At 33.2% G+C, this 13,630-nt stretch overlaps 2 protein-coding genes across 2 annotated transcripts; both read left to right on the top strand.

The window, feature by feature from the left end:
- The first annotated feature begins 1,425 nt into the window (after positions 1-1,425).
- gip (gastric inhibitory polypeptide) lies at positions 1,426-3,954 on the top strand. Its single transcript, NM_001080059.1, is given in 5 exon segments — positions 1,426-1,471; positions 1,546-1,648; positions 3,380-3,529; positions 3,619-3,714; positions 3,799-3,954. Coding segments are annotated over 4 exon segments (339 nt in total). The 5' UTR covers positions 1,426-1,471; positions 1,546-1,565; the 3' UTR covers positions 3,809-3,954.
- A 4,350-nt stretch (positions 3,955-8,304) lies between these two features.
- On the top strand, positions 8,305-13,630 carry snf8 (SNF8 subunit of ESCRT-II). The gene is given in 8 exon segments (NM_001007412.1): positions 8,305-8,613; positions 8,708-8,758; positions 8,872-9,010; positions 10,230-10,334; positions 10,850-10,922; positions 11,514-11,655; positions 11,770-11,844; positions 13,267-13,630. Coding segments are annotated over 8 exon segments (777 nt in total). The 5' UTR covers positions 8,305-8,559; the 3' UTR covers positions 13,405-13,630.

The raw sequence follows: 13,630 nt of genomic DNA, 5'->3' as shown, positions 1-13,630 counted from the left end.
AAGAGTTGCTTCTTTGCTTTTAAAGTTCAGTTTTCAAAGTTAACTTTATAATTAATTTCAACTTAAATTGCACTAAGCACTTTAAAATAGATTGTTGTAACATGATTAATGTATGTTAAAATTAATGTACGTTAAAGTAAAGCATATGTTGTTTACTTATAGATCACTTACATATATTAGACAGGAGGTTGTTTGTTTAAAAAACTTAAAACAGAAAATAACAAATAAACAGCAAAGAACCAATAAAATCAAAAATGTATCATCAAGACATATTACACATTGCACCTGTCTTCCATGTTAGAACAAATTTCAGGCAGTCTTATCTGTCATCAATCCTCTTCAAAACTTTCTGCAATCATCTAACAACTATAACATTCTTCAGCCTCAAGGTAAAATATTGTATGATCCTTTTTATATTAATACGAATTTGTTAAACTAAGTTAATCATGTTTTTGAATTTTTTTAACTTAATTTTTAAAAATTGTACAAGCCAACAAAGTTTTGATTTGAAAGTCAGTTTAATGTAATTTGAATTAAAATGACAAATGTTGAACACTTAAGGCAACAACTTGTGATTTACTTACATTTAAAGAGATAGTTCACCTAAAAACGTTAAATCATTTAACTACTCTTGTTTCAAACTTTGAGTTTCTTTCTTATGTTGAACACAAAATAATACTAAAGTATCTTAGACAAAACTGCAATTGGCTTCCTTTTATATATTTTTATATATTATTTTTGCACATTATATTAAATAAATATATTATTTCATATTAAAACACATTATTTCATGTATATATGAAGAAAATAAATATAGGTTTCGAATGACTTAAATGTTCTTTTTGTTGTGAACTATCCCTGTTTTATCATTTTTACATTACGACATCCTACGTTTTTGTAAATCCAATTTGGCATGGCATCAAAGTTTTGCTGACCCTTTTATATATGCACAGAATATGATTAAATGGGTTTCCAATCAAATATTGCCTTCATACTGTAAGCGTATAGACATTTTCACTTCTCTTTCCTTTAATGACTGCTAATCAATCAGCACTATTCATTTTTTCCACGGGGACATAAGAACCTTTTAGGAAACATATAATCTGTTTACTTTACTTAAAATAATAATTAGCTTGGAAACATTTTACACCAGCCATTATACTGCTCAGATTTCACTTGTTTGCCTTTAAAAACTAATAGTTTAATGGCCCCATTTCTATATTTTCAGTTCCACCACTATGTGCTTTTTCCAGTACAAAACACAAAGAGTGTAAATAGATTTGACACCTAAGGCCTGTAAGAAAAAGCAGTCTTATCAGCTTTTATTTCAACGTGTTGCGTTTGTTATGAATTATTTTGATGATGTGGAAATAAGTTAATGTCAACCACACTGTATAAAAGAGGCATTCAGATTTCTGGAGAGTCATACACCAGTTTAAGAGCAGACCCAGGTCCCTCTGAAGCAGAAAAGGTACGTCTAAAGACATTTGCATTCAGCTTTTCAGTTGTTGGATTCGTTCAGTATTTTTTCTCTCTCATTTGAAGTATTACGGGGAGGGAAAAAAATGAAGGCTGCGATGTTTGCGCTGGTTTTGATTTGCCTTGGAAGTGTCTGGTCATCCGCAGGATCCCAGCCACTTGATAGCAGGTAAGATAATAATTAAAAGGATAGTTCACCAAAAATAAAAACGTACTTGCCCTTAGTCCCAAACCTTAATATGAATTTCTTTTTTCTGTTGAACACAAAAGAAGATAGTTTGAAGAATTTTGGAAACCAGTAACCATTGATATACAGAAAAACTGTGGAAGTCAGTGGAGGTTTTCAACGTTCCTCAAAATATCTTTTTTTTATGTGTTCAATAGAAGAAAAAGTTTAACAGATTTGGAACAAGTGAAGAGTAGTGAAGAGTAAATGGTGACAATTTTTACTTTTGGGTGAACTATCACTTTAGGTATAACTGCTGATGATCAAATGCAAAATGGTTACTGTTTGAAATGCATCAGCCTTTTGGGCAAAGATTCCATTGATTAATCAGTAGAAATTAACATGCTGTTATAAATCAAAGGATTTATTATTTTAGCCTAGATTCACATTCATCTCATTTCAATACATTCATTCATTTTCCTTCAGCTTAGTCCATTATTTATCAGAGGTTGCCACAGAGGAATGAACCACCAACTATTCCAGCATACTGTATATTTTATGCTGCGGATGTCCTTCCAGCCGCAACCCAGTAATGGAAACTAATTTTAATGTACATTATTCAATTCAAATTTAACTTTTAGTATTATAGTATAGTATATTTCATAGCATTAAATAGGCTGAGCTAAGATGAAGTAATAAAGTCCAGCTGAAATTGTTATTAATTTTGTTAACAATGATTAATAAATAACAAATGCATCGTCATAATGCCTAAATATTTAGTGTTGAAGTTAGGAAAGTGTTGTAAATTGCATTTTGTTGCATAAAATAAAATGTAAAAAATATATGTTACATATACAAAAATTCATATAAAATCCAGGTAAAGTGTGTGGATAATGCTCCAAATAACATTCATGAAGTTAAAATGTCAAAATGCTGAAAACATCATGTTCCATCATAATTCATCGTAACATTAAACAACACATTTATTCTGACCTGTACTTAAAGTAAATTAATATATTATGAAAAATGTGATTACTAATAACTTTTGTATTGAAAGATTCTAAAATTATTTGTTTACATATGTAGAATTAGATTTGTGGATGGTGCGGTGCCGCAGTATGTAGTTCTGTCACCTCATAGCAAGAAGGTCGCTGGTTCAAGCCTCGGCAGGTTCAGGTGGCATTTCTGTGTGGAGTTTGCATGTTCTCCCCGTGTTTGCATTGGTTTCCTTCGGGTGCTCCGGGTACCCCCACAAGTCTAAAGACATTCGCTATAGGTGATTTAGATGAGCTAAACTGTCATAGTGTATGAGTGTGTGTGTGTGTGTGTGAATCAGTGTGTATGGGTGTTTCCCAGTGATGGGTTGCAGCTGGAAGGGCATCTGCGTAAAACATAAGCTGGAAAAGCTGGTGGTTCATTCCACTGTGGCAACCCCTGATTAATAAAGGGACTAAGCCAAAAAGAAAATGAATGAATGAATGAATGAATTAGATTTGTTTGGTATATAACCTATACTGTTACACTGATTGAGACTTTAGTGGGTACCTTCTTTAAAACATGGTAAATATATAATGACTATACATATTATTTTTTACCTAATGTTAAAAGAACCTTCTTTTGACCAACATAAAATAATATCAAAATTATAACTGACCTATAATATCAGGAATATATCAAAGAACATCTCTGAGAGAATATTTCTGACATTTATTTGATTTGCTTGTTTTGTTAAAGTATAATCCATAGCTCACCAAAGGACATCCAGAAGCTCAGTCGCCGATATGCTGAATCAACTATTGCCAGCGACATTAGCAAAATCGTGGACTCGATGGTTCAGAAAAACTTTGTGAACTTTCTGCTGAATCAGAGAGAGAAGAAGAGCGAGTGAGTTTGAGTTAATGAGCAGCAGTTCATATATATTTAGTAGAACACAAAAAGTAAAGCTCTGATGTCCATCTGATGCTTATTTCTAGACCGGCTCTGACTGAAGATCCAGAATCTCACATCTTCAATGATCTGCTGAAGAAGGAGTTTGTAATGTGGATTCAAAGTAAAGGCGACACTTTCAAGTATGTTGACTTCTGCAAGTGCAATTAACTAATATCATGCAGCTTAAATTGCAAGTACAAATTCTCTCTTTTTTTTACCCACAGGAATCAATAATGCATGAAAGGACACACTTTTTAAGTGCAATTTGAAGGTCAGACTGAAACTCTTGAGGAATGTAGAGCAGATACTTTTAAATCATTAGTCAAGTGTCTTGTTATGTATCTAGAATGTAAATCATAATTAAATTGCTTTTAAAAGCCATAAAGTGTGATTTGTGCTTCTTTACTATTACAAACGCTGCACTGTTTCATGATATTAATATGAAAATGTTATTTACAGGCTTTAGAAAAACTGTTTTCTCGGGATGTATAATTTAAATATTAAACAACAGCGCCTAATGTATAAACCTTGCAGTAAATGCTTGGGATTAATTTAGGATAGACACTATAGGAAACAGGGTTATTATAGTTAATTAAAGCAAAAAAGAAAAGGGATTACGTCATATTTTAAATAACATTTCAAATAAAAATTGTTTAACTAAATAAACATTGAATGAACGAAAATGCAATATAAAATAATCCATTTTTTTTATTTAGTCTTTTTGGCACAATATTTTATAGTTTTATTTAGTGTAACTTAAAATTAACTCAACTAAAACACAAATGAATACAGTGATATAAACTTATATAAATTTAGGAACTAAAATGTCTATTTAATTTAAATCTATGATTAGACGTCTTTAATTTAAATATTTGTTTTAATAATCAAAACTTCAACAGTCTCATCTCAATAATAAAAAAATATATATTAAATGAAAAAAAAAATCATAGTACAATTTCAAACTTATAATATCTTAAAAATGTTTCCTAGTATCTATTGGATAAATGCTGTTGTGTACGACAGTGAAAAAACCCAGGAGTGTTACAGGCGGTTATTCTAAGAACTTCTATGACTGTATAAGTTAACATACATGGGTCTTCATTGCCCTACACTAATAGCTAACCACTCACTGTTTTTCAGCTTAGTCCCTGATCGCCAAAGCAGAATAAATTACAAACTTGTTAAACTTAAAATATCCTTCCTGACACAACCCAATACTGAGAGTACACTAACTCGTGCTGGGAAATATCCACACACTCAAATTCACACACACACTTCTACAAATTAAGATCAATTACCTAAATCAGCTATGGCAACACAGTGGCGCAGTAGATAGTGTTGTCACCTCACAGCAAGAAGGTCGCTGGTTCAAGCCTCAGCCGGGTCAGTTTGCGTTTCTGTGTGGAGTTTGCATGTTCTCCCTGCGTTTGTGTGGGTTTCTGTCGGGTGCTCCAGTTTCCCCTACAGTCAAATGACATGCGGTACAGGTGAATTGGATAGGCTAAATTGTCCGTAGTGTATGAGTGTGAATGAATGTGTGTGGATGTTTCCAAGAAATGCGTTGCGGCTGGAAGGGCATCCACTGTGTAAAAACCTGCTGGATAAGAAGGTGGTTCATACCGCTGTGGTGACCCCGGATTAATAAAGGGACTAAGCCGAAAAAGAAAATAAATGAATGAATGAAAATCAGCTATACCGCATGTCAATGAACTGTGGGGAAAACAGCAGTACCAGAACATAAACTCTACACAGAAATGCCTCTAGCTGAAATCACCTTCCTCCTGTGAGGCGACAGTCCTAATCAATAAGCCACCTTACCACCCAGTATCTAAATCTAATAAATAATTGTCTAATAGTACAAAATCTGATAAATAAATACTAGTATGTTATAAAATCTAGACTATATTTATTAGGTACCAGTAATACTAATCTAATGATTAAGCAGTGTTAAGTGCCAGTATACTTTATAAACAAACACTAGTAGCCTAAGTACTGGGGGGTATTCCAGAAAGCTGGGTTAACTTACCATCTGCTAAAACCTAAACTCTCGGTTGATTTACCCAAAACCTGCTTACCGCGAGTATGTTGGTTCCAAAACAGGTGACAAGAGTTAGTTAAATCAACCTCCTGAAGATAACCGCGGGTTAATGCGCGTGCACGGCACACACCTGAAGGCATTTTCAGTAGATCGCCGAATTCACGAGTCACCATAGAAAGTCACGGTAAGAAAAAAAGGGCAACGCACTTTACAGAGTCGAAGCTGGAGGTTTTAAACACAGAGATTACACATCTGCTTCAACGAAGGAAAGAAATATAGAATAAGAAATAGATAAGAAAATAAAAAATAAATAATAAGAAAATGTATTAGTTCATTAAATTACACATGCCACCCTCCATTTTATTGTAATGATAAATTAAACTACTCTTTAACATCCTTTTTGAGTATGTTGTGTAACCATTCATGCATTTAATTTTCCTTCCATTAATTTCTTAAGGCCACAATATGTGTATTGACAAATAAGGCTTATAGAAATTGTAATCTTTCTGGAGCTAGAACTCTGTCCAAAGTCATTAAACACAGAAACATTATTATTAAAGGTAATATTTAATTACTGGAGCTCTTTATTTAACACTCTAGAATATGCTTTCTGACATGCAGCTAATAGAAAGAGGCCTGTCTAACTGCTGTGTCCTATAATAAAGGCTTTTCAGTGGTTGAGTTTTTGACTTAAACCACACACTCTGTCACTGTTGTAAGTGATTGTTGTCAGATAGCTTTAGGTTCTTTTTATTTTGCATGCAGACGAAGTTCCTTCTGCCTCAACTAACAAGCAGTGTAAGAATTTTCTGCACTTTTTCATATTTGAATATTACTCTTGGATCACAAAATCTTTTATCTACATATTTAAATTCTAAAGTAGCTGTATAAGGTCCATCTTCAAATATAAAGTCACATGAGCATCAACTTAAGGTGAGAAATGTATATGAAAAATATGTTACACGTTTAAAGGTGCGTGTGTAAAGCAGTGTACAAAATCATTCATTTTATTTCAGGAAATGAAGAAATGAACAGACCAAACTATTTAATTAAACATAGTTTTTTGACTAATAATATTTTTTTAGCACTCTTCCATCTGTTTTGTCTGCTTGGGTCACTGAGATTTCCTCTGGGTCAGGCTGCAGGTACGTGTCATCGTATAAGGCAGAAAAGGGTATCTTTTGTCCTCCAGCAAGTAACAATGTAGTGCCTATGATTCTATTGTATAATACAAATATAATAAAAATAAACATTGTGTTAAGCAACATTTGCTTTATAGTTTTTTTTTTTTTTTTACTATATTTGTATTAAACACTTGAATCATTATTTCCTGACAATCAGCCATTTGACCTCAACATAGTGATGAGGTGGGGTGTGTGATGAGCTGGTAAGTGGAAGCAGTAATGAGTTTAATAGTTGAAACATCAAAAGATTAAGGATAGAAAATTAAGTTGTACCTGCACACTTATACTTTGGACAAATTTTATATTATCAGTGTCCTTTAGTGACTGATGGAGCTTTAAAATCGGCTGCAATTAATGCACACAATAGCATTTAGAAACCCTGAAAAAAATATTATATTAAAAAATGTAGGTGTGTGTGCGTGAATGTATATATATATAAGAACGACGTCCTACATCTTAAATTATAGATATATTTTCCTACAAAAGACAAAGCTGCCACTTATAATATTATACAGAAATGTGAGGGTGCAAAAGGAGAGAAAAAACACACAATCTTTATGTGAGATTCGAACTCACTCCGTTGTGCGCTCCGTTGTTCTTTATCGACGCACTGTCCACTACTCTATTGCCGTGCTCTGAATCTTCTGTGTAATGATACGCAGTGATTTATGACCAAGGAACTGTACGAAAGTGTAAAAAACAGTTCAGTGCCAGGCATACTGTACAGGTGGTCATACTGCCACATTGTACAGTTGCCTAAAATGCCCTGACGCGAATACAAAGAGCTGCACTGAATGTTTTTTATGGTAAGCGCAGACCCGGGGTTTGTCACATTTGATTTCAAAAAGGTTTGTTAAATACATTGACATTATGAATTTGGTTATGAAAAAAACTATGCACTTATAACCCTCTCACAACGAAAAAACTTGTATTTGTGTGTCCATATCCATAAATATTCCCATCAAAAGAGCATGCAATGCTCAGTAAACTCTCTAAAACAGACAAACTCTAAAACATAGCAACTTACTCTCTGAACATAACCTGCTCTGGAGCAGGTTATCTTCAGAGAGTAAGTTGCTATGGCTACTTAACATACCCAGAAGTTACCTCCGATTTTGGAACCAAAGTTGAGGTTATCCACCTACATACTCTCAAACTTACCCGGGTATGTCACATAACCTGCTTTCTGGAACAGCCCCCTGAAGTAAGCCACTACTAGTACTACTAATGTTAGCTAAGCCAACGAATAATTACTAGTAACCTACCTCATAGAAAATAGCTGAATAAAGTAAAAAAGTAGTTAAAATATAAGGACTAGACGCAAATAAGATTATAGCCTTGTCTTTACCAATACCTTGACCAGGTTTGTCAACAGTCTGTCGCTTGATTTGTTAGTTGCTCTCCAGTCCGCTTGGTGGTGTCATCGAGTATATTCACCAAAACATTAGTGACGACACTGGACTCCAGAGTCTTCTTCTTCTGGAGTCCAGAAGAAATAACACACCTCTGTGGATGTTTTCTTTCTGGATTGTTGGAAACTGATTTAAAAAGCAGCGTAAATGAAAGATATCAACTCTATTCGGTGTCGTTTTATGATATAACGTTAGATTAGTTTGTCATGTTCGGTCTCAATGTGTCTGTATGTAGTTCGCGCGCTGTTTAGCTGACTGGGAAGTCAATTACAAGAGTTGTATCAGGGCACAGGGAAATAATACATCCTCGCTGTTGTAGTGTAGTATTTGAGACTTTCTTATTTAGCCATCATGCACAGAAGAGGAGTGGGAGCTGGGGCGATAGCCAAAAAGAAACTCGCTGAGGTACAGTACAATGACTGCATTTCCGACAAATTTATAATATTAAAAATTGACATATTCACCTAAGTTAGCTGACTTGTTTTACTTACTGTCACAGGCAAAGTATAAAGAGAGAGGAAGTGTCCTGGCTGAGGATCAGATCGCACAGGTAAACCCTGACAGCGAATTTAAATGACACCTCATAAATGCGAAACAACACGGAATGAGCCCATTTTCATCAGACCGTGTGTGTCCGTGCGTGCGTGTGTGTTCTTCTGGCAGATGTCGAAACAACTGGACACGTTTAAGACCCATTTGGAGGAGTTTGCCAGCAAACATAAACAAGAAATCCGTAAAAGCTCACAGTTCAGAGTGCAGTTCCAGGAGATGTGCGCCACTATAGGGGTTGATCCTCTTGCATGTAAGTGTTTGTCAAAGTGTTCCAATGTTTTGTCAGAGTTTCCATTTAGGCCCAAATAGATTTGTCACCCTGGCTGAAAAAGGTAATCGGTGGAAATTGTTGGTAATTGAAATGTAATGTATATCTATCAGCTGAAAGCTAGAACCACATTTAGTCAAGATACTACTACTTGTGAATCTGAGGATTCAAAAACAATAAATATAATAGAAAATCTCTAAATATTGAGATGTATAATGTATTTTTTGATTATTGTCATGTCAGCAACCAAGGCCATTTTCATGGAAAGAACATTTCAATAATAAATAAACAAATAAGAACAACAAACAAATGAATACACAAGTTAAATAAGATTTTTAGTGTTAATACTTGATAAGAAAAAAATAAATAAATCCTAGTGTCATTTTGTTAAAAAAATATCCCAAAGAGAGTTCATTTCATAAAAAAGTCTTTTGGAATCAATAAAAGCAGGACTGTCCAGTAAAATGTGTTTTCTAAATATTGAGAAAATCACCTCTAAAGATGTCCAGATGAAGTTCTTAGCCATGCATCTTTACTTCATATTATAACAATTTTGCACATAAAAAGGAAAGGTATAATTTTGACTCATACAATGTTTTTTAACTATTCCCACAAATAAAACTTTTTTTGAGGTCCAGGCTCACATTTTATGATTTAATAATAAGGTGTAATTTGTGCTCATGCAAAAGCTGTGTGAATTTTTTAAGCATACTTAACTACACTTGTTAATTTAATAATAATATATTGTATAAACGTAATATAATAATTTATACAGATTTCATATGACCATACTGTACATACTGTATTAAATCAGTTATTTTTATATATATATATATATATATATATATATATATATATATATATATATATATATATATATATATATAGAATGTGTGTGTGTGTATATGGCTTTCAATTTATGTATAATCCAAATTATTTGTAATCATAATAACTTATAATTTTTAGTTATATAACAGTGATTCTTAATACATAGGTTATTTTTATATCCCAACAGTCACTACTGAGAAGAAATTCAGCCTTTAAATATTTATTTTTAAAACTAAAATGTTTAAAATCTTTGTGAATGAGTATACATCATTAAAGTCAGAAGTAAATAAAAAAAGTTATAATTAAGTTATAATTAATTATACTTTCAAATAATTAAACTTTACTAACTGTATTCTTCTCTGTATGTGTGCAGCTGGGAAGGGATTTTGGTCTGAAATGCTTGGAGTTGGTGATTTCTACTATGAGCTCGGCGTACAGATCATTGAAGTCTGTTTAGCTCTAAAACACAGGAATGGTGGTAAGTTTTGGAAGTTCATAATGTATAAATGATAACACATTTATTATTATAATCACTATTATCAAAAGACAAGCTCTAGTGTGACAATAAAAGTTGAACTGTGATGCATCTTTCTCCTAATTCTGATTAGTCCCTCAAGGTATTCAACAATCACATATGTTTAATTAAAATGACAATAGCTATATTTTCATCTAAAGTTGAAAATGTAAGATCCACAAAAAATAATAATGCATAAATATTTCTGCAATGTGTTTGTCATAACTGAAATCATAACTTTTTGAGGAAGTGTTTTAAATGATCAAAAACAGAAGTTAATGCAACTGGGAAAAACCCTGCCTCATAATTAGCTCATAACATACATCATCTTTATCTTGCATTCAAAGGCAGATGCCTGATGTTTGGCAAAAAAATCTTGTAAACCTTAAAACCTTTTTATTGTTAAAATGATGTATAACAATAAATATGACTTTTATAAGTATAAATATAACCAATAAATATGACTTTTTTTTCTGCAGGTCTCATCACATTAGATGAACTTCACCATCGTGTCTTGAAAGGAAGAGGGAAGTTTGCACAAGATGTGAGCCAGTGAGTTTCTTTTTCAACCACATGGGTCAAAGAAAGAGGAGGTTTTATGGATCAAAACTAATATGTATTAATACATAAAATGTATTGCATATTTTTACGTAGATTTACAGAAAATTCCCACTAAAGTGTAACTGTAATTCAGGGTAGCAATAGTTTATATACAAATAATTATAGTCAAGTGTATTGAGATCAACATTGATGACATTAAAAGACCCCATTTGTCGTCTTTCAACTTGCCACTAGTACTAATATTATAAAATTTAGAATGGTGTCATATTATTGTTTTAATAGGAACAGGTCAGAGTATGTTCTTCTTACTCTGAATGATAATTATGCCTAAAAAATGGGCAAAATGTATTTATAAAAAATGATCTTTTTGTTTACCAAAATGAATGACATCATCATAAGCATTTTGAGTGGAAATAATGATCAAACAAATGACACAGGGGCACACAGTTACACACAAAGCTTTCTTCAAATGTCATTTGAAACATATGCTTACTATCAATGAACCTAATTTGATCTAAATGCCTGTTTTTCTACTGTTCTTTAGCTAATCTAAATACATGAATTCTCTTACCACTCATTAAGGGATGATCTGGTGCGGGCCATCAAAAAGCTGAAGGCAATGGGCAACGGCTTTGGGATGATTCCTGTTGGTGGCACATATCTAGTGCAGTCTGTCCCAGCAGAGCTCAACATGGATCACACTGTGGTCCTTCAGCTGGCAGAAGTAATCAGTAGCACACACACGCACGCACATAAACACACGCACGCACACACACACACACACACACACAGTCTAAAACCTTAAAGTCTCTGTGATTTTCTTTTCCATGTTTTACAGAAAAAGGGTTACGTGACAGTGAGTGAAATCAGAGAGAGCCTCAAGTGGGAGAAAGAGCGGGCCTGTCATGTTCTTGTAAGTTTTCAAGACAAACAAAAAAAAATAAACGCATTTTATGTTAGAGCTGCATGATTCTGGATTAACTGACAATCACAATTAGATTGTTTTAAAACTGAGATCATGATTCTTCCACTATTCTGGATAGATGCTTATGAGATGACAAAACTAGTCATTTACTTGAGGTTCTGAAAACATTTTATTTGCTTCAAATGAGATTTATGTATATTAATAGTATATTCTTATTTTTGTAAAATCAATGATTCGATAACTCACCCATTAAAACTTAGTTTCACTACTAGATGATTCTACGGTGACTGTGAGAGAGCTTAGTGTGCTGCAATTTAAGAAAACGTTCAGCAAATTAAGAAAAGATCTTCATCTGTTTGACGGCACACGTGCTGCAAATCCTCAAAACCCAAACACATTTTTTAAAATCGTGCAGCATTTTCACACAATGCAAACAAATTAATAAAATGTGCTGCATTTTTTCACAACACAAACATTTTACAAAAATACACTGCATTTTCTCACAACACAAAAAGACTGGAAAACAACGGAAAGGTTTCAAGGGGACCCAAAAACGTTATGGATGCAGCTGTGCCATGACTATTGCTCAGTGAAGTTTTAGGTCATCTTTGAAAGGTGAGTTTTTTGTTTGTTTGTTTTAATGTCCCAATTAGTTTATTAGCCTAAATAACCGTAACCATAAACCCCTTGAAAAACTTACGTTGTGTTGTGAGAAAATGCAGCACGTTTTATGAATTTGTTTGCATTGTGTGGAAATGCAAAGCGCTTTTTTTTACAAAATGTGTTTGCATTGTGAAGATTTGCAGCATGTGTGTTGTCTTACAGATAAGATCTTTTCTTAATTTGCTAGTGTTTTTTGTAAGTCTATGTGTTTTCTTATATTGCTGCATGCAAAGCTCTCTCTGCCACCGTATGATTCATCATTTTTAGAGAATCTCTTGAATATTTTAATTGACGAATATATTTGGTTACATTAGTTGCTGTCGAATTGTGAATTTAATTATTACTATAAATATCACTATCAATATCAATGTTTTTATCAGAATTATAAACCACTATTCCAAAACTTCTGTGGCAGTTTGAATGTTTGTAACACAGAATTAATAATGTTTGTAGAAAATACTAAACACAAAGAATGTTTTATAACTATATACCCTCCAAAAAATTATTTGCTGCTTAAACTACTTAAAATGAGCCGAATCAAAACAATTCTTGAGTTAAACTTAATTGTTTGATGTTCAACCCACTTAAGTTTGTAAAACTAACAGTTAACTTAACCAATTTGCATTGAGACATGAAGGAATTAAGTGGAACCCAGCATTCTTACAGTGCATGTCAACTGATGTCTCTGAGTCTGCAATCTTTAATCAAACAACCGTGCAGCTCTAATTCAAATCATCTGTTTTTCAGGATCACCTGCTGAAAGAAGGTTTAGCATGGCTGGACTCTCAAGCTGCCGGGGAGCCGCAGTATTGGCTGCCTGCTCTGTTCTCTGAGCTCTTATCACAAGACGTTACACCTGAAGAGGCCAATCAAATGACACCTTAAGAACAAGACATTATTTTGTAAATATGCAGTCGCGGTAAAGGAGACAAAAGCCAAGGTCAAAGAATGTCTTGTACTCTGAGAACTCGGCTTTTTTTTTTTTTTTTTTTTTAGAAAAAATGGGATAATAAAAGTATCTGCTTTAAGTCATATTTCTGAAAACCCAACAAGCCTCAATATGTTTTATATGTTAGTTATTTTAATATCTGACATTTCACTGGAAAAAAAA

Source organism: Danio rerio, chromosome 12 (genome assembly GCF_049306965.1).
Source record: "Danio rerio strain Tuebingen ecotype United States chromosome 12, GRCz12tu, whole genome shotgun sequence".
Classification (NCBI taxonomy): Eukaryota; Metazoa; Chordata; class Actinopteri; order Cypriniformes; family Danionidae; genus Danio; species Danio rerio.
The sequence above is the reverse complement of the archived record's forward strand: the minus strand, read 5'-3'. Positions and strand labels throughout refer to the sequence as shown.